Genomic DNA, 26,272 nt, shown 5'->3' on the forward strand with positions numbered 1-26,272 from the left:
AGGTACTTATGCCCTCCCTGATTCATGAGGAGTAGATGGCTGTTTTTTGGGGGAGGCACTCCACTGATAATATTCGAAAGGTACTGGCCGCGGCCCAATTGCAGTGCTCCACTAATGCCCCAGGCTCGTCGGCTATTATTTTCTTTGATGCTGAGAAGGCCTTTGACCTGGTATCCTGGGACCATTAATTTACTACACTTTATCGGTTTGGATTCACTCAGGTTTTTATCACAATCTTGAGCACGGTTTTTACAAATTCTGCATCGCAGATAGCCTGTAATGGGTATATTTCTAACCCTTTTTTTAATTTCCCGGGGCACCAGGCAGGGCTGTCCGCTCTCACCACTCCATTTTGCGCTTGCTCTTGAGCCGCTGGCCATCGCCCTTCACCAGTCCTCTGTGTTTCGGGGAATCCGGGTCGGTATTGTGGAGTTGAAAATCACTCTGTTTGCGGACAACATCCGCTGCTATTTATGTCTGACCCGGCTTCCTCGCTCCCGGAGGCTCTTAGACTTATTGATTTCTATGGTTCATTTTCAGGTTACAAAATGAATGCTGCCAAATCAGAGTAATTACCCTTATCAGGGGACCCTAGTGAGTTCTGTAAACTTCCTGTTCTTTCCCATTTACGTTTAGGCACCCCGTTCCTTAAATATTTGCATGTTTATTTCCCTCTAGACATGCACAGTCTTTACTCAGTAAATTTTGCCCCCGTCCTACAAGCTATCCCCAAATTATTAGATACTTGGTTGTCTCTGCCTTTATCTCTTTTGGGTAGAGTTGCTGTTCTCAGGGGTGTAATATTTCTCAAGATCACGTATGTCATGCAAATGCTTCCTATTGCCATAGCTAAACGGGATGTCCTCCTCTTACAAAGAATTTTCACGAAATTTCTATGGAACAGTGGCAAACCTAGGATAGCACTGGCCAAGCCTCGACAGCCTCGGGTAGATGGTGGATTGGGCGAAGATAAGCATATCATCGGGATCCATCAGCTTGATACTCCACAAAATCTTGGCCTGAGCAAGGTTTCTGCCGGCTGGGTGCCCCATGAGCTGAATTGAGTAGAAGGTGGCTTGGGTGACTTGGTGCAGGTACATGCTGGCCAGGTGTGATGGCGGTTGCTCAAATCTGCCTGGGAGATCATCGGTGGCACTGAGACCAAACAGTTGGCCCAGTTGCAGGTGAGCCGCCACAGAGGTTCCAACATGAGCGCAGTGTGGCCAAGCAAATGGCTGTTTTTGTGACCTGGTCATGTAGCTACCCTACCACTAATGCAGCAGTGCACTGTCACTGGGGACAAGTGCGCTAACCAATGCCTGCCGCAAGTGCTGGAAGTCATTTCCAGGTAGTACAAGAATTCACGCTCTTGGTACACATCTCGACAATGCACCTGCCCACAAGTCCAGGAAAGTGGTGAATTTTCTGGCCCATGAACGCATCCAGGAGCTAGGTCATCTGCCATAAAGTCCAGACTTGGCTCCAGGCAACATCTTCATATTTCCACAAATCAAGAGCAAGTTGCGTGGAATCCTTCATCCAGCATGTAGAAGACATATCTGCTTCGGACTGGTCCAGCTGCTTATCCAATTGGTTTGAGCGCACAGAACTTTGTAAAGATTCCTCTGGCAAATACTTTGAAAAAAATGTAATGTTCACTTTGTTTGCAAATATAGTACTTTTTGTGCATCTGGAAACTTACTGCACACCTCTTATACAAAGAATCAGTATGTGGCATAACAGAGTTTACATAATGTTTCTCCCTTCCCAATGTGTCTTATGCAGCATTCCAGACTATTATTATTATCCTTTATTTATATGGCGCCACAAGGGTTCCGAAAGTGCCCAATTACAGAGTACGTATGCACATAATCAAAACAGGAAAACAGTGACTTACAGTTGAAGACAATATAGGACAAGTACAGGGTAACTAAGCATAACTATACCAGTAATCGACATAGAGATAAGTTTCAAGGTGGCCAAAAAACTGCGGGATTTGGGCAGTTGAGGATTATTAAAGTAAGAAAAGGATAAGCACATGAGGTAAGTGGGCCCTACTCGCGAGAGCTTACATTCTAAAGGGAAGGGTAGACAGACAGGGGTGACACAGATGGGGTACATAGAGAGCGTGGAACAGAGGGTTAGGATGACATTTGGCTGTGTTTGGTAAAGAAGTGGGTCATTAAGAGCCCGTTTGAAGTTTTGTAGAGACTACAGCTTCATTTGTTGTATCTGGAAGATATAAAAGTCATCTATCTAATTTTATTATTAATATCACTCTCCTCCACACTGGTGAACTTTATTTACTAAGCTCTGAAGCACAAAGATAAAATATACAGAGCTTTCTCCTAAAATTTTATTTCCACATGTTACAGTGTATGTAAGGATTGATTGCTGTACAGGAGGTAGTTTCCTTTAATTATCTTTTTTTTTTTTTTTAACAGACTTCTGGTAGTTGTAGTTTTCATCACCTTCAGAGCCTATTCTTGTTGTAAGAAAAGGAACTATAACTCCCAAGAAACACTGCAAGATGGGGAGGTCCTAGCCTGACTGCCAACTGGAGCAGGGCTGGTGCATATTCCCTCCCCCAACATCTGAACAAACTGCTGCATTCTTCCATTCCTCCTGTGAAGCGTGCTTTGGCTGCGTGTTCCCTGCAGTATGAATTCAGGTTTGATTTGTGAATTATCATGAATGGAAATCATACTTGCATGTACAGATTTGGGGGGGGGGAGGAGGAATAGGACATCTAGCTATAAAAATGAACCTTACCTACTAGTATTTAATGTATATTACAAAGCAAAGGGAAGGCCAATAAAAACAAGACTGCTATCTATAGAAAATAATTAAAGGTCAGGATCTTTTTGCTTTTCTTTTTCACCATTCATGTCTTAAGGCCCATACACATTAGACGATGTCGCTCTGTGAGCGACATCGTCTAATGTTTCCCCCTCCCGGGCCGGCCGGTCGGCGGCCGCCTGTACGCACTGAGCGATATGACCGCTCATATCGCTCAGTGACGTCACGCCCCCGCCAGCCCTGCATGAAGGTCGTGGACGACAGTCCACATCCTTCATGCATGCCCTACCGACAGCGACGATCGTTGCCGACCCGCGGGGCCGCGCATCGGTGGTCGCTGGCGGCATACACACTTGACGATAAAATGAGCGACGTCGCTCGAGGGGGAAAATGAGCGACGTCGCTCATTTTATCGTTAAGTGTGTATGGACCTTTAGGTTTCCCCATGTTTGCACATACTGAGGGTCATTTCTGAACCAGAAACTATATTTTTTATTTTGTTTATACCTGCTCTTTCATTGAAAACACTACTGTATCCTTGTTTCTCAAGTCAAGTGCCTGGGAATCATCCTCAACTCTTCCCTCTATTTCATCACAGCACTTCGGCACAGATTTATCAAGCCTTGGAAAGTGCTAAATTGCAGTGATAAAGTACCAACCAATCAGCTCCTGTCATTTTTCAAACAAGGCATGTAACATGGCAGTTAGGAGCTGGTTGGTAGGTACTTTATCACCATGCAATTGCTCACTCTCCAGAACTTGAGAAATCATAGGGGCAGATGTATTAACCTGTAGAAGGCATAAGGAAATGATAAACCAGTGATATGGGCAAGGTGATAAAGGCACCAGCCAATCAGTTCCAATATGTAAATTAACAGTTAGGATCTGATTGGCTGGTGCCTTTATCACCTTGCACATATCACACTGGTTTATCACTTCCTTATGCCTTCTCCAGATTAATACATCTGTCCCATAGTCCCTCTCCAGATCTCCAGGATCAGACTGTTTCTCACCTAAAGGGCCCCATACACTGGAACGATATGTCTGAGGCTGAAGTCGGAGGCGATTTCCCTTGAACTCTCCCGGGAGCTTCCCAGGAGTGGTTCCATAGGATTTGGTACATTTTGCATGCAATATATCGTATGCGATCCCAGCCAAGCCTGCGGGAACCGACATATCACGAGTGCAGCACTAACGATCTAGGGAAGCCGATCCGACCCTCACGGGACCGGGCATCGGATCAGATCGGAAACCTTCTAAAATGTCTTATTTCGCCTGATATATATCGGCCTGAATACCCTAAATTGGCTGAAATCAGGCATTATCGTTCTAGTGGTTGGGGCTCTTTAGAAACCACCAAAACTCTCATCCACTCTCTTGTAATCTCAACTAATGCAATCTTTCTCCATATCCCACATCTGCTTACCTCATCGCATCCCAGACAGCACTGCTCTCCTTATTTCTCTGGTCACCTTCCTCTCTCTACCAGTTGCTACACTGGCTCCCTGTCTCCTACATAATCCAGTTCAAACTCCTCACCTTCACTTATAAAGTCCTCATCCAACTCTCTTCCCTTTGTACCTCCAAATTGTTTTCTGTCATACTCCCTCCCGCCCACTCTGCCAATAAAAGCAAATAATTGTAGAATGTTTGCACAGCATAACACATTTGCACACATTTTCCTTATTAAAATATTGGTTATTGTACATTAATTTATGTCTAAAACAATTCATAACAGAAAATGTACAGCTCGGCTACCACTATTTCAGGTGTCACAAGCCACAGCCCTTTACTTTTTTTTACATTGGTATGTGTACACATTCATTTTCTTCTACTATAAACTATGAGTAGACGAGAAAACAGGCTGTCCCATTAAGATTAGTGATAACAGCTGATTACTTATAGTAGTCTGCTCTTATGTGCTCCTGCAATGCTCTTTAGCCAGTTGAGTAATAATCCCTTTGCCCCGTCTACTAGATAATTAAAGGGCGTGCCAATTCAATTTGTATCTTGCACCCCTCCCACTTGTTACATATGGAATAATCAAGTCATGCCCAGCCTTTCATTATAGAACTGGTCTCCATATATGTAAAGCTAATACAACAAAGTGGTGTAAAAAGAGTCCGTTTTCATGATTAAAAAGTTAGTAAAAACTCATGCTAAATTTGTAACGTCTCCAAATATAAACTGCCTCTACCAGCTGAAGGTCTTTCAATAATCCTGTCACAGAAAATAGAATAGTGGTATTAAACACTTTGCCTATAAGTAACACTCCTGTGTCCAATGCTTTCTAGCATAATAACAAATAAAAAATAGGATTTTGGTTACCTACCGGTAAATCCTTTTCTCGTAGTCCGTAGAGGATGCTGGGGTCCATATTAGTACCATGGGGTATAGACGGGTCCACCAGGAGCCATTGGCACTTTAAGAGTTTAATAGTGTGGGCTGGCTCCTCCCTCAATGCCTCTCCTACCAGACTCAGTCTAGAAACTGTGCCTGAGGAGACGACATACTTCGGAATTACACAGATAGTGGCGAGATTCATACCAGCTCACACAACAGGCAAACCGGCTAACATGACGGAACAACTCAGCAACAGCTGAAACAGTAAATAACGCAGAACTTACCTAGGAACTAGGCAGTACTGAACTTATAAAACCAATGCAGGAAAACGCAGCGCTGGGCGGGCGCCCAGCATCCTCTACGGACTACGAGAAAAGGATTTACCGGTAGGTAACCATAATCCTATTTTCTCTTACATCCTAGAGGATGCTGGGGTCCATATTAGTACCATGGGGCTGTACCAAAGCTCCCAGTATGGGAGGGAGAGCGCGGAGGCTCCTGCAACACTGCTTGACCAAACTTGAGGTCATCAGAGGCCAAAGTATCGAACTTGTAAAACTTGGCAAATGTGTTCGACCCAGACCAAGTAGCTGCTCGGCAGAATTGTACAGCCAAGACACCCCGGGCAGCCGCCCAGGAAGAGCCCACTTTACGAGTAGAGTGGGCCTTTACAGATTTCGGACACGCCAATCCTGCCGTGGAATAAGCATGCTGAATAGTGAACCTGATCCAGTGTGAAATCGACTGCTTAGAAGCAGGACACCCAATTTTCTTGGGATCATAGAGGACAAACAGAGAGTCACTTTTCCTCTTTACATAAATCCTCAAATTCCTCACTACATCCAAGGCCTTTGAGGCAATTGAGGAGTCAGTAGCCACTGGCACCACAATAGGTTGGTTGATATGGAAAGCCGATACAACCTTAAGCAGGAACTGTGGGCGAGTACTAAGTTCCGCCCTGTCTTCATGGAAGATCAGATAGGGGCTTTTACAAGATAAAACCCCCAATTCCGACACGCGTCGTGCAGAAGCCAAGGCCAACAAAGTGACCGCCTTCCACGTGAGAAACTTGAGATCAGCCTCCTGTAGAGGCTCAAACCAAGCAGATTGCAGGAACTGCAACACCACATCAAGATCCCAGGGTGCCGTTGGTGCCACAAAGGGAGGCTGGATGCGCAGAACCCCTTTCAAAAAGGTCTGAACCTCAGGGAGGACAGCCAATTGTTTTTGGAAGAAGATGGACAAAGCAGAGATCTGGACCTTGATGGAGCCCAATCTCAGTCCCATATCCACCCCTGCTTGCAGGAAAAGGAGAAAACGTCCAAGTTGAAACGCCACCACAGGAAACTTCTTGGACTCACACCAAGAAACATATTTTTTCCAAACGCGATGGTAATGTTTACACGTTACCCCCTTTCTAGCCTGTATCAAGGTAGGAATGACCTCACTCAAGATACCCTTCCGAGCTAAGATCTGGCGTTGAACCGCCATGCCGTCAAACGTAGCCGTGGTAAGTCTTGATAAGAGAATGGCCCCTGCAGTAGCAGATCCTCCCGAAGAGGTAACGGCCTTGGATCTTCCAGCAGAAGATCCAGTAGATCCGCGTACCAAGCCCTCCTTGGCCAGTCCGAGCAATGAGGATTGCCAGAACCTTTGTTCTTCTTACCTGTTGAAGAACTTTTGGTATCAGAGGAAGTGGAGGGAACACATACACTGACGTGAACATCCACGGTGTTACCAATGCGTCCACCACCACTGCCTGTGGGTCTCTCGACCTGGAACAGTACCTCCGCAGCTTCTTGTTGAGGCGGGAGGCCATCATGTCTATGTGAGGAACCCCCCACCAACCGGTTACCTCCTCGAACACCTCCGGATGGGGGCCCCACTCTCCTGGATGGAGATCGTGTCTGCTGAGGAAGTCTGCTTCCCAGTTGTCTACACCCGGAATGAAGATTGCTGACATCGCCACCGCGTGCCTTTCTGCCCAGAGGAGGATTTTTGACACCTCTGACATAGCAGCCTTGCTCTTCGTTCCGCCTTGTCAGTTTATGTAAGCCACTGTGGTCACGTTGTCTGACTGCACCTGAACAGCCGATCCTGTAGAAGGTGTGCTGCTTGCAGAAGGCCGTTGTACACGGCTCTTAGCTCCAGAATGTTTATCGGGAGAAAGGGATTCTTGATCCGACCACCGTCCTTGGAAGGTTTCCCCCTGAGCGACTGCTCCCCAACCTCTTATACTTGCATCTGTGGTTAGAAGGATCCAGTCCTGAACTCCGAACCTTCGGCCTTCCAGAAGGTGAGGCAGTTGTATCCACCACAGGAGCGAAATCCTGGCTTTCGGAGACAGACGGAGCCTCTGGTGCATGTGTAGGTGAAATCCCGACCACTGGTCTAATAGATCCAGCTGAAAGAATCGAGCATGAAACCTTTCGTATTGTAGAGCCTCATTAGGAGGCAACCATCTTCCCCAGAAGGCGGATGCACTGATGAACCGAGACCCGGGTAGGCTTTAAGACATCCCGGACCATTGATTGAATCACCAATGCTTTCTCCATCGGCAGAAACACCCTCTGCACTTCCGTGTCTAGGATCATTCCCAGGAAAGACAGCCTCCTTGTTGGCTCCAGATGAGACTTCGGAAGATTCAGGATCCAACCGTGCTCCTTGAGCAGATGAGTCGTGAGAGCATTGGAACGCAACAATTTCTCCCTGGACGACGCCTTGATCAGGAGATCGTCCAGATACGGAATTATGTTCACCCCTTGCTTGTGCAGGAGAACCATCATCTCCGCCATCACCTTGGTGAAGACCCTCGGTGCTGTGGAGAGGCCAAACGGTAGTGCCTGAAACTGATAGTGATCGTCCAACAGTGCAAACCGGAGATATGCCTGATGCGGAGACCAGATGGGAATGTGGAGGTACACATCCTTGATGTCCAGGGACACCAGGAACTCCCCCTCCGTCAGACCTGAGATGACAGCTCTCAGAGACTCCATTTTGAATTTGAACTCCCTGAGTTAGGGGTTCAAAGTTTTTTAGTTCAGAATTGGCCGTACCGAACCATCCGGCTTCAGTACCACGAAAAGGTTCGAATAGTAACCTTTGTTCCACTGATGAGGTGGAACTGGAACAATGACCCTGGACGCCACCAATTTTTGGAAAGCTTCCAGAAGAATTGTTCTGTCTGCCAGCAGAGGTGGAAAGCCTGACTTGAAGAAACGGTGAGGCGGGAGATCTTGAAACTCCAGCCTGTATCCCCTGGACACTATGGTGGTCATTCCAAGTTGTTCGCTCGTTGACGATTTTCGCTATGCTGCGATTTGTTGCTAAATGCGCATGGTACGCAGTGCGCATGCGCTTAGTTATTTAACTAAAAACTTAGCAGTTTTGCTGTTGTTCATGCAGCGCTTTTCAGTCGCACTGCTGATCGGTGAGTGATTGACAGGAAAGGGGTGTTTCTGGATGGTAACCGAGCGTTTTCCGGGAGTGTGCTAAAAAACGCAGGTGTGCCAGGGAAAAAAGCGGGAGTGTCTGGAGAAACAGGGGAGTGGCTGGCCGAACGCAGGCCGTGTTTGTGACGTCAAACCAGGAACTAAACGGACCGAGCTGATCGCAATCTAGGAGTAGGTCTGGAGCTACTCAGAAACTGCAAGAAAATTTTTTGTAGCAGCTCTGCTAATCTTTCGTTCGCTATTCTGCTAAGCTAAGAGGGCGGAGGCCTAGCGTTTGCAATGCTGCTAAAAGCAGCTAGCGAGCGAACAACTCGGAATGAGGGCCTATATCCAGTACCCAAGGGGTCCAGGCCCGACGACACCCAGACGTGGCTGAAATGCCGGAGTCTTGCCTCCACCTGACCTTCCTCCAGGCCCAGCTGTCCACCATCATGCGGAGGACTTTGGGGTATCAGAAGCAGGCTTCTGGTTCTGGGAGCCAGCGGGAGCAGGCTTCTTTCCTTTAGCACGACCACCTCTGAAGAAGGTGGTTGAAGGCTTGTTCTTTCTAGGCCTCGCAGGCCGAAAGGGCTGTGACGTGGCTGGTGTAAAAGGTTTCTTCGTAGCCGCTGCAGCTGAGGGGAGAAAAGGAGACTTACCTGCTGTAGCCGTGGCAATCCACGCATCTAGCGCTTCCCCCAAAGAGAGCCAGACCTGTATAAGGTAGAAAAAGTAGTATTAGAAGCCTCAGCATGATAGCACCTCTTGATATCTTCAGTAATAGGATGTGCAATCCAGGTTCCCCCCTTTTTCCACTATATTTGTGTATATATTGTACACTGGAAGGCAAGGCTTCCTTCCTCTGGATTGGCACTCCTCCCATTCACCCTCAGGTGTTTTAATTAGCTGGGTTCCTGCATTTCAGATCACACATTGATAAGGCCCTATTTAGAGGTAAGTCCTGTATAAATTTATAGAATGTGATAGTATTAGGGATGTTAGGGACCCATGTGATGAAGTCACCTGGCCGCGGTACATGGGCCCGCATATTTGCGCAAATGTGTGCTAAGAACTTCAATTATAATCCATGTTAATTGTGAGGGTTTATTTAAATTCTTTTTATTATCAGTGTTCTTAGTGCTAAGAGTGTGCATCTGCATCTCTCTTCCCCCAGCATAGTATTAGAAGCCTCAGCATGATAGCACCTCTTGATATCTTCAGTAATAGGATGTGCAATCCAGGTTCCCCCCTTTTTCCACTATATTTGTGTATATATTGTACACTGGAAGGCAAGGCTTCCTTCCTCTGGATTGGCACTCCTCCCATTCACCCTCAGGTGTTTTAATTAGCTGGGTTCCTGCATTTCAGATCACACATTGATAAGGCCCTATTTAGAGGTAAGTCCTGTATAAATTTATAGAATGTGATAGTATTAGGGATGTTAGGGACCCATGTGATGAAGTCACCTGGCCGCGGTACATGGGCCCGCATATTTGCGCAAATGTGTGCTAAGAACTTCAATTATAATCCATGTTAATTGTGAGGGTTTATTTAAATTCTTTTTATTATCAGTGTTCTTAGTGCTAAGAGTGTGCATCTGCATCTCTCTTCCCCCAGCACTGTATAAGGTAGACCCTCCACACTTTTCCTGGATTCCGCGTCCGCAGACCAATGGCACAGCCAGAGACCCCTGCGAACAGAGACGGACATGGAGAAGATCCCCGCAGCCATGGAGCCCAGGTCCTTCATGGAATCTACCAGGAACCCTGCAGAATCCTGAATATTACGTAAAAACACATTGTCACATCTATCCAGCGTAGTCGATTCCTCCTGCAGAGTGATTGACCACCTGGCAATAGCCTTTGCAATCCAAGCACAGGCTATAGTAGGCCGCAATATAGCCCCTGAAGCCGTGTAAATGGATTTTAGCGTAGCATCCACCGATCTGCCGGGTCTTTCAACGCGGTGGATCCCGGGACTGGCAGCACCACCTGTTTGGACAGCCTAGAGACAGAGGTGTCGACTCCCATTTTTTCCTATCTTCCTCTGGGAAGGGAAAAGCAACCAAGACCCTCTTAGGGATCTGGAATTTCTTTTCTGGATTTTCCGTCTTTTTCAAAGATAGCATTTAATTCTTTGGATGCTGGGAAAGTGAGGGGGGGCTTTTTATTGTCTGTGAAAAAGGCCTCCTCCACTTGCTCAGGAACTGTGTCAGTAATGTGTAACACATCCCTTACAGCTTCAATCATCAACTGCACCCCATTAGCAAGTGATGCCGTCCCCCTCGACACATCCCCGTCACCGTCTGCAGTGTCAGAATCGGTGTCCGTGTCATCCTGCATAAGTTTGGCAAGTGCACGCTTGTGAGAATGTACCGCAGGGGACCCAGAGGAAGCAGTATCAGACCATACAACCATAGAGGATTGCAGAACTTGAGTGACATGCTCAGTCCTAGCAACCCTATCAGAAATCTGAGAATTAGTCCCCCTCAGAGAGACTAACCATTCTGGCTCTCTAGCTGGGATCTGCACTACAACAGTGCAATCCTGATTACATGGTATGGAGTCTTCCTGGGAAGATAAATCCTCTGCAGCATATGAAACAGTGTCCCTAGACATGTTGTCACATACACACCAAACACCCCACAAACACACAGGGTACTGGGTAGACAGAGTTTCCCCCCCAAGAATGGCAGAGAGACACAGAGATTGGAGCCAACCTACACACAGCGCTATTATAGGTATAGGGAGACCCTAACCAGCGCTGACTGTGTCCCTTAATAGGTGACACAGCCTTTACACAGCCTCCCCTCCCTTCTACAACCCTCTGGTACCGTACAGATAGCTGGAGTTGCTCTGGAGGGACCTGTTCATCCACTGGCAGTGAGCTGCAGGCAGGAAAATGGCGCTGAACGCTGCTGGGTCCGCTCTGAGAAGCTCCGCCCCCTTAATGGCGCTGTCTTCCCGCTCCTGTGAGATTTTACTGTCCTGAGGATTTGTTTGCTGGCTGAGATCCGCGGACCCCGACAGGCTGGAAATGGTCAGTGTAGGGTTAGGTGCTGGCTCAGGGCGCCCCTCACGGCGTCTTACCGCTGAGCCGTCCGGGAGCACGGTTAATACCGCGCTCCATAAAGCCGCCCTCTTCACACTGACCCCCCCCCCCCCCCCCGCTTGTAAGGGGGGACAGTGACTCACTCACCGCTTTCAGCTCTGCAAGGGGGTGGTGGCTGGCTGCCGGGGTGAGCATTCCCCTGTGGCGGGGCGCGATCTGTCCCCTCTGGAGCTCAATGTTCAGTCAGCAGAGTCAGTGGCTCAGACCCCGCAGGGCGGACACTGCTCCCCCCCTCAGTCCCTCGATGCAGGCAGGCTGTTGCCAGCAGCCGCCTGTAAAAAAATAAACTCTAAGATAAATTTTCACCAGCAAAGCTCTGTAGAGCTCCCCTAGCTGTGACCGGCTCCTCCGGGCATATTTTCTAAACTGAGTCTGGTAGGAGGGGCATAGAGGGAGGAGCCAGCCCACACTATTAAACTCTTAAAGTGCCAATGGCTCCTGGTGGACCCGTCTATACCCCATGGTAATAATATGGACCCCAGCATCCTCTAGGACATAAGAGAAATGTGAGATATATGGACATGAAAAAACATAAACCTTAGTGTAATATGGGAAGCAGTTAGCTTCCCGACGTACAGGGTCCCAGCGGTCGCTATACCGACGCTGGGATCCTGAAGGTAGACGCAATTCCGGCGTCTAGATACCGACGCCGCATGGGATACCGGCATCACAATACTGACAGCTAGCATCCCGATCGTCCTGACAGCGGGATGCACTGGTGTCCTGCTGCGGGGGTTGGGGGCGAGGGTTAGGTTTAGGCAGGAGAAGGGAGGATAGTGTGCAGGGCCGGGAAGGTTAGGGTTAGGGACCGGGGAAGGTTATTTTTAGGCACATAGAAGGGGGTTAGGGTTGGGCATCAAGCTTGGAAGGTTAGGTTTAGGCTGCCGGGAAGGGAGGGTCAGGCACCACCGGGGAGGGTTAGGGTACTTTAGAGGGGGCTGTCGGGATTCTGATCACGGATGCCACTGTCGGTATTCTGACCGCCGGTGTCCCGTTCATCGGGAAATCATACTGAACCCTGTATTGTGTCTAGTTTCATAACAACTTTTAGATCTACATTATTATTACTGGAATGTAGCAAGAGGATTTATGAATGCAAATAAAAAGCAGCCAATAGAGTTTCATCTATCACAGGGATAAAAATGCAATAAGATGCCACGCAATATGTAATGGCCTGCACCATGCAGGCCATTACATATTGTCCCACACCTTAAAACAAAAAGTGAAAAACTAAATGCTAGTATAACAAAAGCACGTTTATGCGCAACGGAATTTGCCACGCTATATAAGAAACTGTTAATAATAATAAATAATAATTTGCATTTTATGTTCTTACCTCCATTTAAGATTGCATTGAACTGAAGAAAATTAACAGAAATGTTATTTTAAAAAAAGCTAACCATGTCAAAAGAGAAATGAGTTTTACTGTCACACCCATTAACATGGGTTTAACTTGTCATTGGGGAGGTACTGTAAAGAAGAAAAAAATAATAATAATCCCATGAGCAATTATCCTCACAGTCTATCACATCAGACAGCACTGGCTCTGCAGACACATCTGATCCAGTAAGTAACTGCTCCCTTTCTATTACAAGTACACACTGCACTAATACAGGTTGAGTATCCCATATCCAAATATTCTGAAATACGGAATATTCCAAAATACAGAATTTTTTTGGAGTGAGAGTGAGATAGTGAAACCTTTGTTTTCTGATGGCTCAATGTAAACAAACTTTGTTTACTACACAAAGGTATTAAAAATATTGTATTAAATGACCTTCAGGCTGTGTGTATAAGGTGTATATGAAACATAAATGAATTGTGTGAATGTATACACACTTTGTTTAATGCACAGTTATTAAAAATATTGACTAAAATGATCTTCAGGCTGTGTGTATAAGGTGTATATGAAACATAAATGCATTCTGTGATTAGACTTAGGTCCCATCACCATATCTCATTATGGTATGCAATTATTCCAATATACGGAAAAATCCGATATCCAAAATACTTCTGCTCCCAAGCATTTTGGATAAGGGATACTCAACCTGTACTCAGATGACATAATACACACACATGTACTGTACATGACCATTTCTTACTCTGCCATTGGCTTTCAATTCAGTTTCCCTGCCAACACATTGGTCCCTCCACTGAAGACTTGTTCTGTAGCTGCCCTACACTATCCCGCTCCCATGGCTTTTACTTTTCTGTGGTCTAACTCCTCTCTCCTTCAGTACTAAAATAACAGACCCTAAATGTCTGCTAATCCCAACATGCTACCTGTGAGGTTAGTGCCACCTGGCTGGGAAGGGGGTAAGTGACTGGCAATAAGGTCTGTGCAAAGTTGGTTTCAATGGAAATAATTAAAAGTAGTCTAAAACTGTGGCTACCAATAATGCCTGTGCAATGCGATTGATAATGGAGCCTATGCAATAGGCAGTGATAATGGGCAAAATGGCAATGTGGCTGTTATTTGGGACCAATTACATGGCCGGTACATTAGTGCTTACACAAAGTGGTTTGTAATTATATGTAACAACGCTGGCATAAATACAGAAGTATATGAGCTTTCACAGAGACAGGGATAAACACTTCTATGTTTAATACACTATGCTAGTCACAGAACAGGCACACTTGCTATACCTCTACCGGAGCAGACAGCTGCGTGGAGAAACACACACACACAAGATTGAAAATACATTACAAAGAACGCTTAGGCCCAGATTTATCAAGCCTTGGGAGAGTGATAAATAGCATGGTGATAAAGTACCAATCAGCCAGCTCCTGTCATTTTTCAAACACATTGGCTCATTTTTCAATGAGTGATACATTTCACTGTGAGTGATAAATTGCACCAGCCAATCAACTCCTAACTTCCATGTCACAGGCTGTGTTTGAACATTGAATGTTATGAGCTGATTGGCTGGTGCAATTTAACACTCATAGTGAAATTTATCACTCATTGATAAATAAGGGCAACAGCCTATAACATGGCACTTAGGAGCTGACTGGATGGTACTTTATCACCGTGCTATTTATCACTCTCCAAGACTTGCTAAATGGGTGCCCTAAACACCCACAATTATTATTTATCTTTTATTAACATCATACCGCAGTGATGTATTCTTTTGATGTTGTGTAAGAAAATAAGACATACAGGCCCAGATTTATCAAGTCTTGGATGGAGATAAATTGCATGGTGATAAAGTACCAACCAATCAACTCCTAACTGCCATGTTACAGGCTGTGTTTGAAAGGAGCGGATTGGCTGGTACTTTATCACCGTGCAATTTATCACTCTTTAAGGCTTGATAAATCTGGGCCTCAGTATGCAAAGGATTTGGTTAAGGTACAGTCTGTAAGTCGGGTTGGTGATCCAGTAAATATACAAGCACTGCAGTACATGAATCAGTGTTTTATTACAGCATGATTATGAAAAGCACAGGTTAAAGAAAAGAATGTTGCAGCTTTGAATTCATCCTGCATAAAACACATAGCTACTGCACAGACCTGATGATCACTTTCCCCCATACTATAACCGCTTTCATCCTTCATTTTGTCCTTTCCAGCACTTGTACATTGCCTCAATGCGCCACATATCACATCTCTTTCTATCATTTATTTCCTCTGCATCCAGACATGTCACATCTATCCGGTCCCATCGAGGTAGAACAAAAGTTTGTCCCAGGACCAGAAATAGAAGACAGCTTGCATGCTCTAGGAGCAGAGCTGCTTGAAGAGGTAACATTTCAAGACTCTTATTATGATAGCACTGATCTGCGTCTGACTTTATGCGACATGTGGCTACGAAGGAGGGGAGACAGGTGGGAGCTGAAACTTCCACCAGAACGCGATGCAAGGAATGTTAAAGGATCTTCCACACAATACTTGGAGCTGAGTAATGATGCTGAAATTATTCGCAGAGTGAGCGAAGAGCTGGGCGTGCAACGTCCCCTCAGCATAGAAGCTCTTGGGCTGAATAACTTTGCCAGCTTTGTGACACACAGACGGAGGTTCCAATTGCCTCATGTGGAAGGATCAAGCACCAAAGCTGTGGTGGACCTGGATGAGACAGATTTTGGTTTTGCAGTAGGAGAAGTAGAGGTGCTAGTAAATAGACAGGAGGAAGTGCAGGACGCTCTCAAGAAGGTGGAGGAGGTCTGCAAACAGTTAGGTGAGTAGCAATGGCGTGTGTTGTAACTGGTCTAGCTTAGCAGTTTCAGCAGACATCAGTGCACATTATTTTGGCCAGTAGCTGCACACCTCACTACATTTCTCTGGGTGTTTTTGTATTGTCACAATGTTTGTGATCGGATAGACACATAGGGGTATATGCAATAGCGGGCGAATTGGCAAAATAGGCGAATTCCGGGCCGTTTTCGCCTCCAAAAATCAATTCGCCTATGCAGTGCAGTCATTTTTCGCAAAAAAACGGCCCGTCAAAATTCGCCTTTTCTCAATTCGCCTTTTTCCGAATTCGCCTTTTCTGCAATGGTACAGATGCTGCAATTCGCCTCCAGCATATTCAATTCAAGTTTGGAAATTCGCCTGCAGTGCTTTTAGACAGCAAATTCGCGATTTTCACTCCGCCACACTTGGTGAAAACAAATAAAAAAATTTTAAACATGTTTTTTTTTGTGTTTTTTTTTTTAGGAATAGCAGATCTATTTATATTAGAAGGGATTAGGTTTTTTTTTTTTTTTGGGGGGAGGCACAAATATTATTTATATATTTTTTAAAATAATATTTTTTTTTTTTTTTTTTTTTTATTGCTGGAACGGTAAAATCCGGGAAAAAAATGGCGTGGGGTCCCCCCTCCAAAGCATAACCAGCCTCGGGCTCATTGAGCTGGTCCTGGTTCTAAAAATGCGGGGAAAAAATTGACAGGGGATCCCCCGTATTTTTAAAACCAGCACCGGGCTCTGCGCCTGATGCTGGTGCCAAAAATACGGGGGACAAAACGAGTAGGGGTCCCCCGTATTTTTAACACCAGCATCGGGCTCCACTAGCTGGACAGATAATGCCACAGCCGGGGGTCACTTTTATACAGTGCCCTGCGGCCGTGGCATCAAATATCCAACTAGTCACCCCTGGCCGGGGAACCCTGGGGGAATGGGGACCCCTTCAATCAAGGGGTCCCCCCCCCCCCAGCCACCCAAGGGCCAGGGGTGAAGCCCGAGGCTGTCCCCCCCCCATCCAATGGGCTGCGGATGGGGGGGCTGATAGCCTTTGTGTTCAAAAAAAAAGATATTGTTTTTTCCATTAGTACTACAAGTCCCAGCAAGCCTCCCCTGCAAGCTGGTACTTGGAGAACCACAAGTACCAGCATGCGGGAGAAAAACGGGCCCGCTGGTACCTGTAGTTCTAATGGAAAAAAAATACCCAAATAAAAACAGGACACAGACACCGTCGACAGTAAAACTTTATTACACACTGCCGACACACACATACTTACCTATGTTCACACGCCGACATCGGTCCTCTTCTCCATGTAGAATCCCGGGGTACCTGAAAATAAAAGATCAATTATACTCACCTCAACAGGCTCCAGAGATAAATCCACGGACTTGGCAAAAAAAGAAAGCGCATTTACCCGCACCAAAAACGGACTGAAAGGTGTCCCATGCTGACACATGGGACACCTATCCACGATTAAGAACTGTCAGTGACAGTTGTCACTGACAGGTCTCTAAGCCAATCAGGAAGCGCAACTTCGTTGCGCTAACCTGATTGGCTGATCGCTGTGACAGCGCATCGCACAGCTCCCTCCATTATATTCAATGGTGGGAACTTAGCGGCTAGCGGTGAGGTCACCCGCCGGTCAGCGGTGACCGGCGGGTGACCCCACCGCTAGCCGCTAAGTTCCCACCATTGAATATAATGGAGGGAGCTGTGCGATGCGCTGTCACAGCGATCAGCCAATCAGGTTAGCGCAACGAAGTTGCGCTTCCTGATTGGCTTAGAGACCTGTCAGTGACAACTGTCACTGACAGATCTTAATCGTGGATAGGTGTCCCATGTGTCAGCATGGGACACCTTTCAGTCCGTTTTTGGTGCGGGTAAATGCGCTTTCTTTTTTTGCCAAGTCCGTGGATTTATCTCTGGAGCCTGTTGAGGTGAGTATAATTGATCTTTTCTTTTCAGGTATCCGTGGATTCTACATGGAGAAGAGGACCGATGTCGGCGTGTGAACATAGGTAAGTATGTGTGTGTCGACGTATGAAATAAAGTTTTACTGTCGACGGTGTGTGTGTCCTGTTTTTATTTGGGTATTTTTTTCCCAGTAGTACTACAGGTACCAGCGGGCCCGTTTTTCTCCCGCATGCTGGTACTTGTGGTTCTCCAAGTACCAGCTTGCAGGGGAGGCTTGCTGGGACTTGTAGTACTAATGGAAAAAACAATATCTTTTTTTTTGAACACAAAGGCTATCAGCCCCCCCATCCGCAGCCCATTGGATGGGGGGGGACAGCCTCGGGCTTCACCCCTGGCCCTTGGGTGGCTGGGGGGGGGGGACCCCTTGATTGAAGGGGTCCCCATTCCCCCAGGGTACCCCGGCCAGGGGTGACTAGTTGGATATTTGATGCCACGGCCGCAGGGCACTGTATAAAAGTGACCCCCGGCTGTGGCATTATCTGTCCAGCTAGTGGAGCCCGATGCTGGTGTTAAAAATACGGGGGACCCCTACTCGTTTTGTCCCCCGTATTTTTGGCACCAGCATCAGGCGCAGAGCCCGGTGCTGGTTTTAAAAATACGGGGGATCCCTGCCCGATTTTTCCCCTGCATTTTTAGAACCAGGACCAGCTCGATGAGCCCGAGGCTGGTTATGCTTTGGAGGGGGGACCCCACGCCATTTTTTTTTCGGGTTTTTCCCCGTTTTTTAAAATCGCGGTAAAATCCGCAAAATCGGCCGATTTTCGCCCGCGACTCTGGCGAATCCGTTTTTCATTGCATATGGTGAATTCCGGAAGCCACCTTCCGGAATTCACCTGGCGAATTTGGTCGAATTGAAAAAACGGCGATAATTGCCGCGATTTCGCCCGCTATTGCATATACCCCATAGGGGTAAATGTATGAAACAGTGATAAGAGTGGAGAAGTGAGCCAGTGGAGAAGTTGCCCATGGCAACCAATCAGCATTGATGTAACATTTATAATTTGCATACTATAAAATTATACAGAGCAGCTGATTGGTTATCATGGGCAACTTCACCACTGGCTCACTTCTCCACTCTTATTACTGCTTCATATATCTACCCCATAATCTGCAGTTTCAGTGCCAGCCATGTCTTTCAGTACTACTTATTATAAGAATTTCTATTACAAATATCCATCATTTTTACTACATACTCCGCTAAAAGAAAATGTAAAATGAAAAACTCAACTCTGTATATTATCATTTAAACCTGTACTTATTTTCTTATGAAAGGACATTAAGATGTGTAAATGGAAACCACTTCGCAGTTGAGAACTTATTTCATAAAGTAGAAATAATTGTTATGACACTAAAACTATGGACCTAATTCAGACTGGATCGCTGCAGAGGCAGCGATCGCTGTCTGAATCCCTATGTGGAGTGTGCACGTGCAGGGTCCTAAAAGCATCTCAGGGCTGCGATCGCCTCTGCCTGATTGACAGGCAGAGGCGGCCGCGGGGCGTGCCAATGGCATTAGAACGCCGTTGGCGAGGTGTGGTCCGGACAACGGAAGCGTGTCCAGACTGTTGCAGGCGCGGACCGCGGCGGCTGTGATGTCACACGCAGCTGCTGCAACCTGGTGGCACTTCAACTGAATAAAAGTTTGTAATGTTCCCCCCAGGATTAGGGAAGGGCGCAGAGGTGCTGGGGTGTAATGCTCACACTCAAAAAGGGGGTGCAGCACTAACGCCATCACTGTTGGGAGCGGTCCGGCCCCCTTAATGTCACTAATGGGGGAGTACCTAGCACCTACAGAGCTGCTGGGCTTCCCCCAAGCTCTCCCTTTAATGTGAATAGATGCCGTGCGCGTAGCATCTATTCATGCAGTGGTATGGCAGTGGGCAGCCTGCTTTAAGGTGCCGCTAAAGGGGCAGGGCTAAAACAGCCTAGGGTGAACAACTAGCATTACAACACTAGCTAGGTTGAATTTCTGCTCACACCAGAGGAGGGTGCGAGGAGAAATCAGCTAGTCCCCAGCTAGTTTACAGTGCAGGCAAATGAATCCTGGCAATCATTCTGGAGCTAAATAAACTTGTGTTCCATTAAACTGTTCTAAAAAAATCTTATTTTTTTTCTCTCTGACGTCCTAGTGGATGCTGGGAACTCCGTAAGGACCAAGGGGAATAGCGGCTCCGCAGGAGACTGGGCACAAAAGTAAAGCTTTAGGACTACCTGGTGTGCACTGGCTCCTCCCCCTATGACCCTCCTCCAAGCCTCAGTTAGATTTTTGTGCCCGGCCGAGAAGGGTGCACACTAGGGGCTCTCCTGAGCTTCTTAGTGAAAGTTTAGTTTTAGGTTTTTTATTTTCAGTGAGACCTGCTGGCAACAGGCTCACTGCATCGAGGGACTAAGGGGGAGAAGAAGCGAACCTGCCTGCTTGCAGCCAGCTTGGGCTTCTTAGGCTACTGGACACCATTAGCTCCAGAGGGACCGAACACAGGCCCAGCCTCGGAGCTCGGTCCCAGAGCCGCGCCGCCGGCCCCCTTACAGAGCCAGAAGCAAGAAGAGGTCCAGAAAAATCGGCGGCAGAAGACATCAGTCTTCAACAAGGTAGCGCACAGCACTGCAGCTGTGCGCCATTGTTACTCAGGCACACTTCATACTTCGGTCAATGAGGGTGCAGGGCGCTAGGGGGGGGCGCCCTGAGCAGCAATGTAAACACCTTGGCTGGCATAAATACACCACATATAACCCCCAGGGCTATATGGATGTATTTTAACCCCTGCCAGAACTCACCAAAAAGCGGGAGAAAAGGCCGCCGAGAAGGGGGCGGAGCCTATCTCCTCAGCACACGGGCGCCATTTTCCATCACAGCTCCGCTGGAAGGACGTCTCCCTGACTCTCCCCTGCAGTCCTGCACTACAGAAAAGGGTAAAAAAGAGAGGGTGGCACTAATTTGGCGCAGTTTTAATACTTACAGCAGCTATAAAGGGAAAAGCACATTTTATAGTGGTATTCCTGTCTATATATAGCGCTCTGGTGTGTGCTGGCATACTCTCCCTCTGTCTCCCCAAAGGGCTAGTGGGGTCCTGTCCTCTATCAGAGCATTCCCTGTGTGTGTGCGGTGTGTCGCTACGATTGTGTCGACATGTTTGAGGAGGAAAATGAGATGGAGGCGGAGCAATTGCCTATTATAGAGTTGTCACCCCCTAGGGAGTCGACACCTGAGTGGATGAGCTTATGGAAGGAATTGCGTGACAGTGTCAGCTCTTTACGACAGACAGTTGACGACATGAGACAGCCGGCTACTCAGCTTGTGCCTGTCCAGGGGTCTCAAACGCCATCAGGGGCTTTAAAACGCCCGTTACCTCAAATGGCAGACACAGACACGGATACTGACTCCAGTGTCGATGATGAGGAGACAAACGTGACTTCCACTAGGGCCACACGTTACATGATTGAAGCAATGAAAAATGTATTGCATATCTCTGATAATACAAGTACCACTAAAAAGGGTATTATGTTTGGTGAGAAAAAACTGCCTGTAGTTTTTCCTGTATCCGAGGAATTAAATGAAGTGTGTGATGAGGCGTGGGTTTCCCCCGATAAAAAACTGATAATTCCTAAAAGGTTATTGGCATCGTACCCTTTCCCGCCAGAGGATAGGGCACGTTGGGAAACACCCCCTAGGGTGGATAAAGCGCTCACACGCTTGTCTAAACAGGTAGCACTACCCTCTCCTGATACGGCCGCCCTAAAGGAACCTGCCGATAGAAAGCTGGAGAATATCCTAAAATGTATATACACTCACACGGGTGTTATACTTGCGACCAGCAATCGCCTCAGCCTGGACGTGCAGTGCGGGCCTGGCGTGGTCGGATTCCCTGACTGAAAATATTGATACCCTAGATAGGGACAATATATTACTGACTATAGAGCATTTGAAGGATGCATTTCTATATATGCGTGATGCACAGAGGGATATTTGCCGACTGGCATCAAGAGTTAGCGCGCTGTCCATTTCTGCAAGAAGAGGTTTATGGACGCGGCAGTGGTCAGGTGATGCGGATTCTAAAAGGCACATGGAAGTATTGCCTTATAAGGGGGAGCAGTTATTTGGGGTAGGTCTATCAGACCTGGTAGCCACGGCAACTGCTGGAAAATCCACATTTTTACCCCAGGTAGCTTCTCAACCTAAGAAGACGCCGTATTATCAGGCGCAGTCCTTTCGGCCCCATAAGGGCAAGCGGGCAAAAGGCGCCTCATTTCTGCCCCGTGGCAGAGGGAGAGGAAAAAGGCTGCAACAAACAGCCAGTTCCCAGGAACAAAAGCCCTCTCCCGCCTCCGCAAAGTCCTCAGCATGACGCTGGGGCTTTACAAGCGGACTCAGGCACGGTGGGGGCCCGTCTCAAGAAGTTCAGTGCGCAGTGGGCCCACTCGCAAGTGGACCCCTGGATCCTTCAGGTGGTATCTCAGGGGTACAAATTGGAATTCGAGACGTCTCCCCCTCGCCGTTTTCTAAAGTCTGCTTTACCGACGTCTCCCTCAGACAGGGAGGCAGTATTGGAAGCCATTCACAAGCTATATTCCCAGCAGGTGATAATCAAGGTACCCCTCCTACAACAGGGAAAGGGGTACTATTCCACACTATTTGTGGTACCGAAGCCGGACGGCTCGGTGAGACCAATTTTAAACCTAAAATCCTTGAACACTTACATACAAAGGTTCAAATTCAAGATGGAGTCACTCAGAGCAGTGATTGCAAACCTGGAAGAAGGGGACTATATGGTGTCTCTGGACATCAAAGACCGACGACACGACTTCTATTCCTAGGGATGATCCTGGACACAGTCCAGAAAAAGGTGTTTCTCCCAGAGGAGAAAGCCAGGGAGTTATCCGAACTAGTCAGAAATCTCCTAAAACCAGGCCAAGTCTCAGTGCATCAATGCACAAGGGTCCTGGGAAAGATGGTGGCTTCTTACGAAGCAATCCCATTCGGCAGATTCCACGCAAGAACCTTCCAGTGGGATCTGCTAGACAAATGGTCCGGGTCGCATCTTCAGATGCATCAGCGGATAATCTTGTCACCAAGGACAAGGGTGTCTCTCCTGTGGTGGTTGCAGAGTGCTCATCTTCTAGAGGGCCGCAGATTCGGCATTCAGGACTGGGTCCTGGTGACCACGGATGCCAGCCTGAGAGGCTGGGGAGCAGTCACACAGGGAATAAATTTCCAGGGCTTGTGGTCAAGCCTGGAGACATCACTTCACATAAATATCCTGGACTAAGGGCCATCTACAATGCTCTAAGCCTAGCAAGACCTCTGCTTCAAGGTCAGCCGGTGCTGATCCAGTCAGACAACATCACGGCAGTCGCCCACGTAAACAGACAGGGCGGCACAAGAAGCAGGAGGGCAATGGCAGAAGTTGCAAGGATTCTTCGCTGGGCGGAAAATCATGTGATAGCACTGTCAGCAGTGTTCATTCCGGGAGTGGACAACTGGGAAGCAGACTTCCTCAGCAGACACGACCTCCACCCGGGAGAGTGGGGACTTCACCCAGAAGTCTTCCACATGATTGTGAACCGTTGGGAAAAACCAAAGGTGGACATGATGGCGTCCCGCCTCAACAAAAAACTAGACAGGTATTGCGCCAGGTCAAGGGACCCTCAGGCAATAGCTGTGGACGCTCTGGTAACACCGTGGGTGTACCAGTCAGTGTATGTGTTCCCTCCTCTGCCTCTCATACCCAAGGTACTGAGAATCATAAGAAGGAGAGGAGTAAGGACTATACTCGTGGCTCCGGATTGGCCAAGAAGGACTTGGTACCCGGAACTTCAAGAGATGCTCACAGAGGACCCGTGGCCTCTACGTCTAAGAAGGGACCTGCTCCAGCAGGGACCCTGTCTGTTCCAAGACTTACCGCGGCTGCGTTTGACGGCATGGCGGTTGAACGCCGGATCCTGAAGGAAAAAGGCATTCCGGATGAAGTCATCCCTACCCTGATCAAAGCCAAGAAGGATGTAACCGTACAGCATTATCACCGTATTTGGCGTAAATATGTTGCGTGGTGCGAGGCCAGGAAGGCCCCTACAGAGGAATTTCAACTGGGTCGTTTGCTGCAAACAGGACTGTCTATGGGCCTAAAATTAGGGTCCATTAAGGTTCAAATTTCGGCCCTGTCGATTTTCTTCCAGAAGGAACTGGCTTCAGTTCCTGAAGTTCAGACGTTTGTCAAGGGGGTACTGCATATACAGCCTCCTTTTGTGCCTCCAGTGGCACCTTGGGATCTCAATGTAGTTTTGGGGTTCCTAAAATCACATTGGTTTGAACCACTCACCACTGTGGACTTAAAATATCTCACATGGAAAGTGGTAATGCTGTTGGCCCTGGCTTCAGCCAGGCGTGTCTCAGAATTGGCGGCTTTATCCTATAAAAGCCCTTACCTAATTTTCCATACGGACAGGGCAGAATTGAGGACTCGTCCTCAATTTCTCCCTAAGGTGGTTTCAGCGTTTCACTTGAACCAGCCTATTGTGGTACCTGCGGCTACTAGGGACTTGGAGGACTCCAAGTTGCTGGACGTAGTCAGGGCCCTGAAAATATGTTTCCAGGACGGCTGGAGTCAGAAAATCTGACTCGCTGTTTATCCTGTATGCACCCAACAAGCTGGGTGCTCCTGCTTCTAAGCAGACTATTGCTCGTTGGATTTGTAGTACAATTCAGCTTGCACATTCTGTGGCGGGCCTGCCACAGCCAAAATCTGTAAAAGCCCATTCCACAAGGAAGGTGGGCTCATCTTGGGCGGCTGCCTGAGGGGTCTCGGCTTTACAACTTTGCCGAGCAGCTACTTGGTCAGGGGCAAACACGTTTGCAAAATTCTACAAATTTGATACCCTGGCTGAGGAGGACCTGGAGTTCTCTCATTCGGTGCTGCAGAGTCATCCGCACTCTCCCGCCCGTTTGGGAGCTTTGGTATAATCCCCATGGTCCTTACGGAGTTCCCAGCATCCACTAGGACGTCAGAGAAAATAAGAATTTACTTACCGATAATTCTATTTCTCGTAGTCCGTAGTGGATGCTGGGCGCCCATCCCAAGTGCGGATTGTCTGCAATACTTGTACATAGTTATTGTTACAAAAATCGGGTTATTATTGTTGTGAGCCATCTTTTCAGAGGCTCCTCTGTTATCCTGCTGTTAACTGGGTTCAGATCACAGGTTGTACGGTGTGATTGGTGTGGCTGGTATGAGTCTTACCCGGGATTCTAAATCCTTCCTTATTGTGTACGCTCGTCCGGGCACAGTATCCTAACTGAGGCTTGGAGGAAGGTCATAGGGGGAGGAGCCAGTGCACACCAGGTAGTCCTAAAGCTTTACTTTTGTGCCCAGTCTCCTGCGGAGCCGCTATTCCCCATGGTCCTTACGGAGTTCCCAGCATCCACTACGGACTACGAGAAATAGAATTATCGGTAAGTAAATTCTTATTTTTATGTAAGCACAACCTTATATAAATAGTGTATAGGCAAAAAAAATAATTACTCAGTCCATTTCAACACCAAGATCGATCTTCTTTTCCCCTTCACACTACGTTCAGGAGCGTTTAAAATGAGGCAGCCTCATCCTTCCTGGTCTGTAACTGCACTCTATAATGATTATAACAGAAGTGTATCCTAAATGTTGTGATGGTTGTCAGTCCTGGCAATGCTGTCTAGTAGCTGTGATGTCTCTCTCTTTCAGGAGTGCCCAAGGGGTCACCTGTCCAGGGCAAAGTGTCAACATTTCTTCAGCGGAATAACACTGAACATTACAAGCAGCTGCTAGAGGCCAATATCATTTGACTGTCACTACAAGACATTACAGTCCACGTTAGAAGTAGTCTAGTGTACACTCCATTACCTTGTAAACAACAGAAGACACGGTTTGTGTAGTCTTCTACAAATGACTAAGGCCTGCCAGGTAAGCTAATTAAAATTAAACACAGAACATAAATATTGCACTGGTATTCGTTTAGATGCACATAGCATGGCTGCAAATGTTTGTTGGTTTTAATTGTCTTTTCTGGCTGGCAAAATGACTGTTCTAGTTGCTAAATAAAAGCTGTAAACCGATGTACTCCTTCTGTGTGACGTGTGCTAACCGATTAGTTCTTAGACTGTGGTATGTTCCAATCCTCTGGCATCTGTCTGCTTCACTTCTGCTCCTTATAATTGTAGCATATCTCCTTGGCCAATGCATGCAAGCTACCGCATGTAGAAAATCATGTGAAAGGCAGCGGTCATTTACTACAGTTTATGCATAGCTCACAAAGACAGACTCTATAAAACATTATGAGCTTTAATGGTTCTACTAAGTCCCAGTAAATGTTCCACAAGGCTAATAATATACATATAATCTATCTTTACACGGAGTCCCTTCTTCTCACTTAGTCTCCACACACATACTCCCAGCCTCTCTCTC

At 47.2% G+C, this 26,272-nt stretch overlaps 1 protein-coding gene across 1 annotated transcript; it reads left to right on the forward strand.

Moving 5' to 3' along the window:
• The first annotated feature begins 2,542 nt into the window (after positions 1 to 2,542).
• THTPA (thiamine triphosphatase) lies at positions 2,543 to 25,927 on the forward strand. The gene is made up of 3 exons (XM_063913601.1): positions 2,543 to 2,671; positions 15,325 to 15,861; positions 25,553 to 25,927. Exons 1-3 carry the CDS (start codon positions 2,662 to 2,664, stop codon positions 25,651 to 25,653), a joined length of 648 nt encoding a protein of 215 aa, XP_063769671.1. The 5' UTR covers positions 2,543 to 2,661; the 3' UTR covers positions 25,654 to 25,927.
• Positions 25,928 to 26,272: the final 345 nt, after the last annotated feature.

Source organism: Pseudophryne corroboree, chromosome 1 (assembly GCF_028390025.1).
Source record: "Pseudophryne corroboree isolate aPseCor3 chromosome 1, aPseCor3.hap2, whole genome shotgun sequence".
NCBI classification, from domain to species: domain Eukaryota; kingdom Metazoa; phylum Chordata; class Amphibia; order Anura; family Myobatrachidae; genus Pseudophryne; species Pseudophryne corroboree.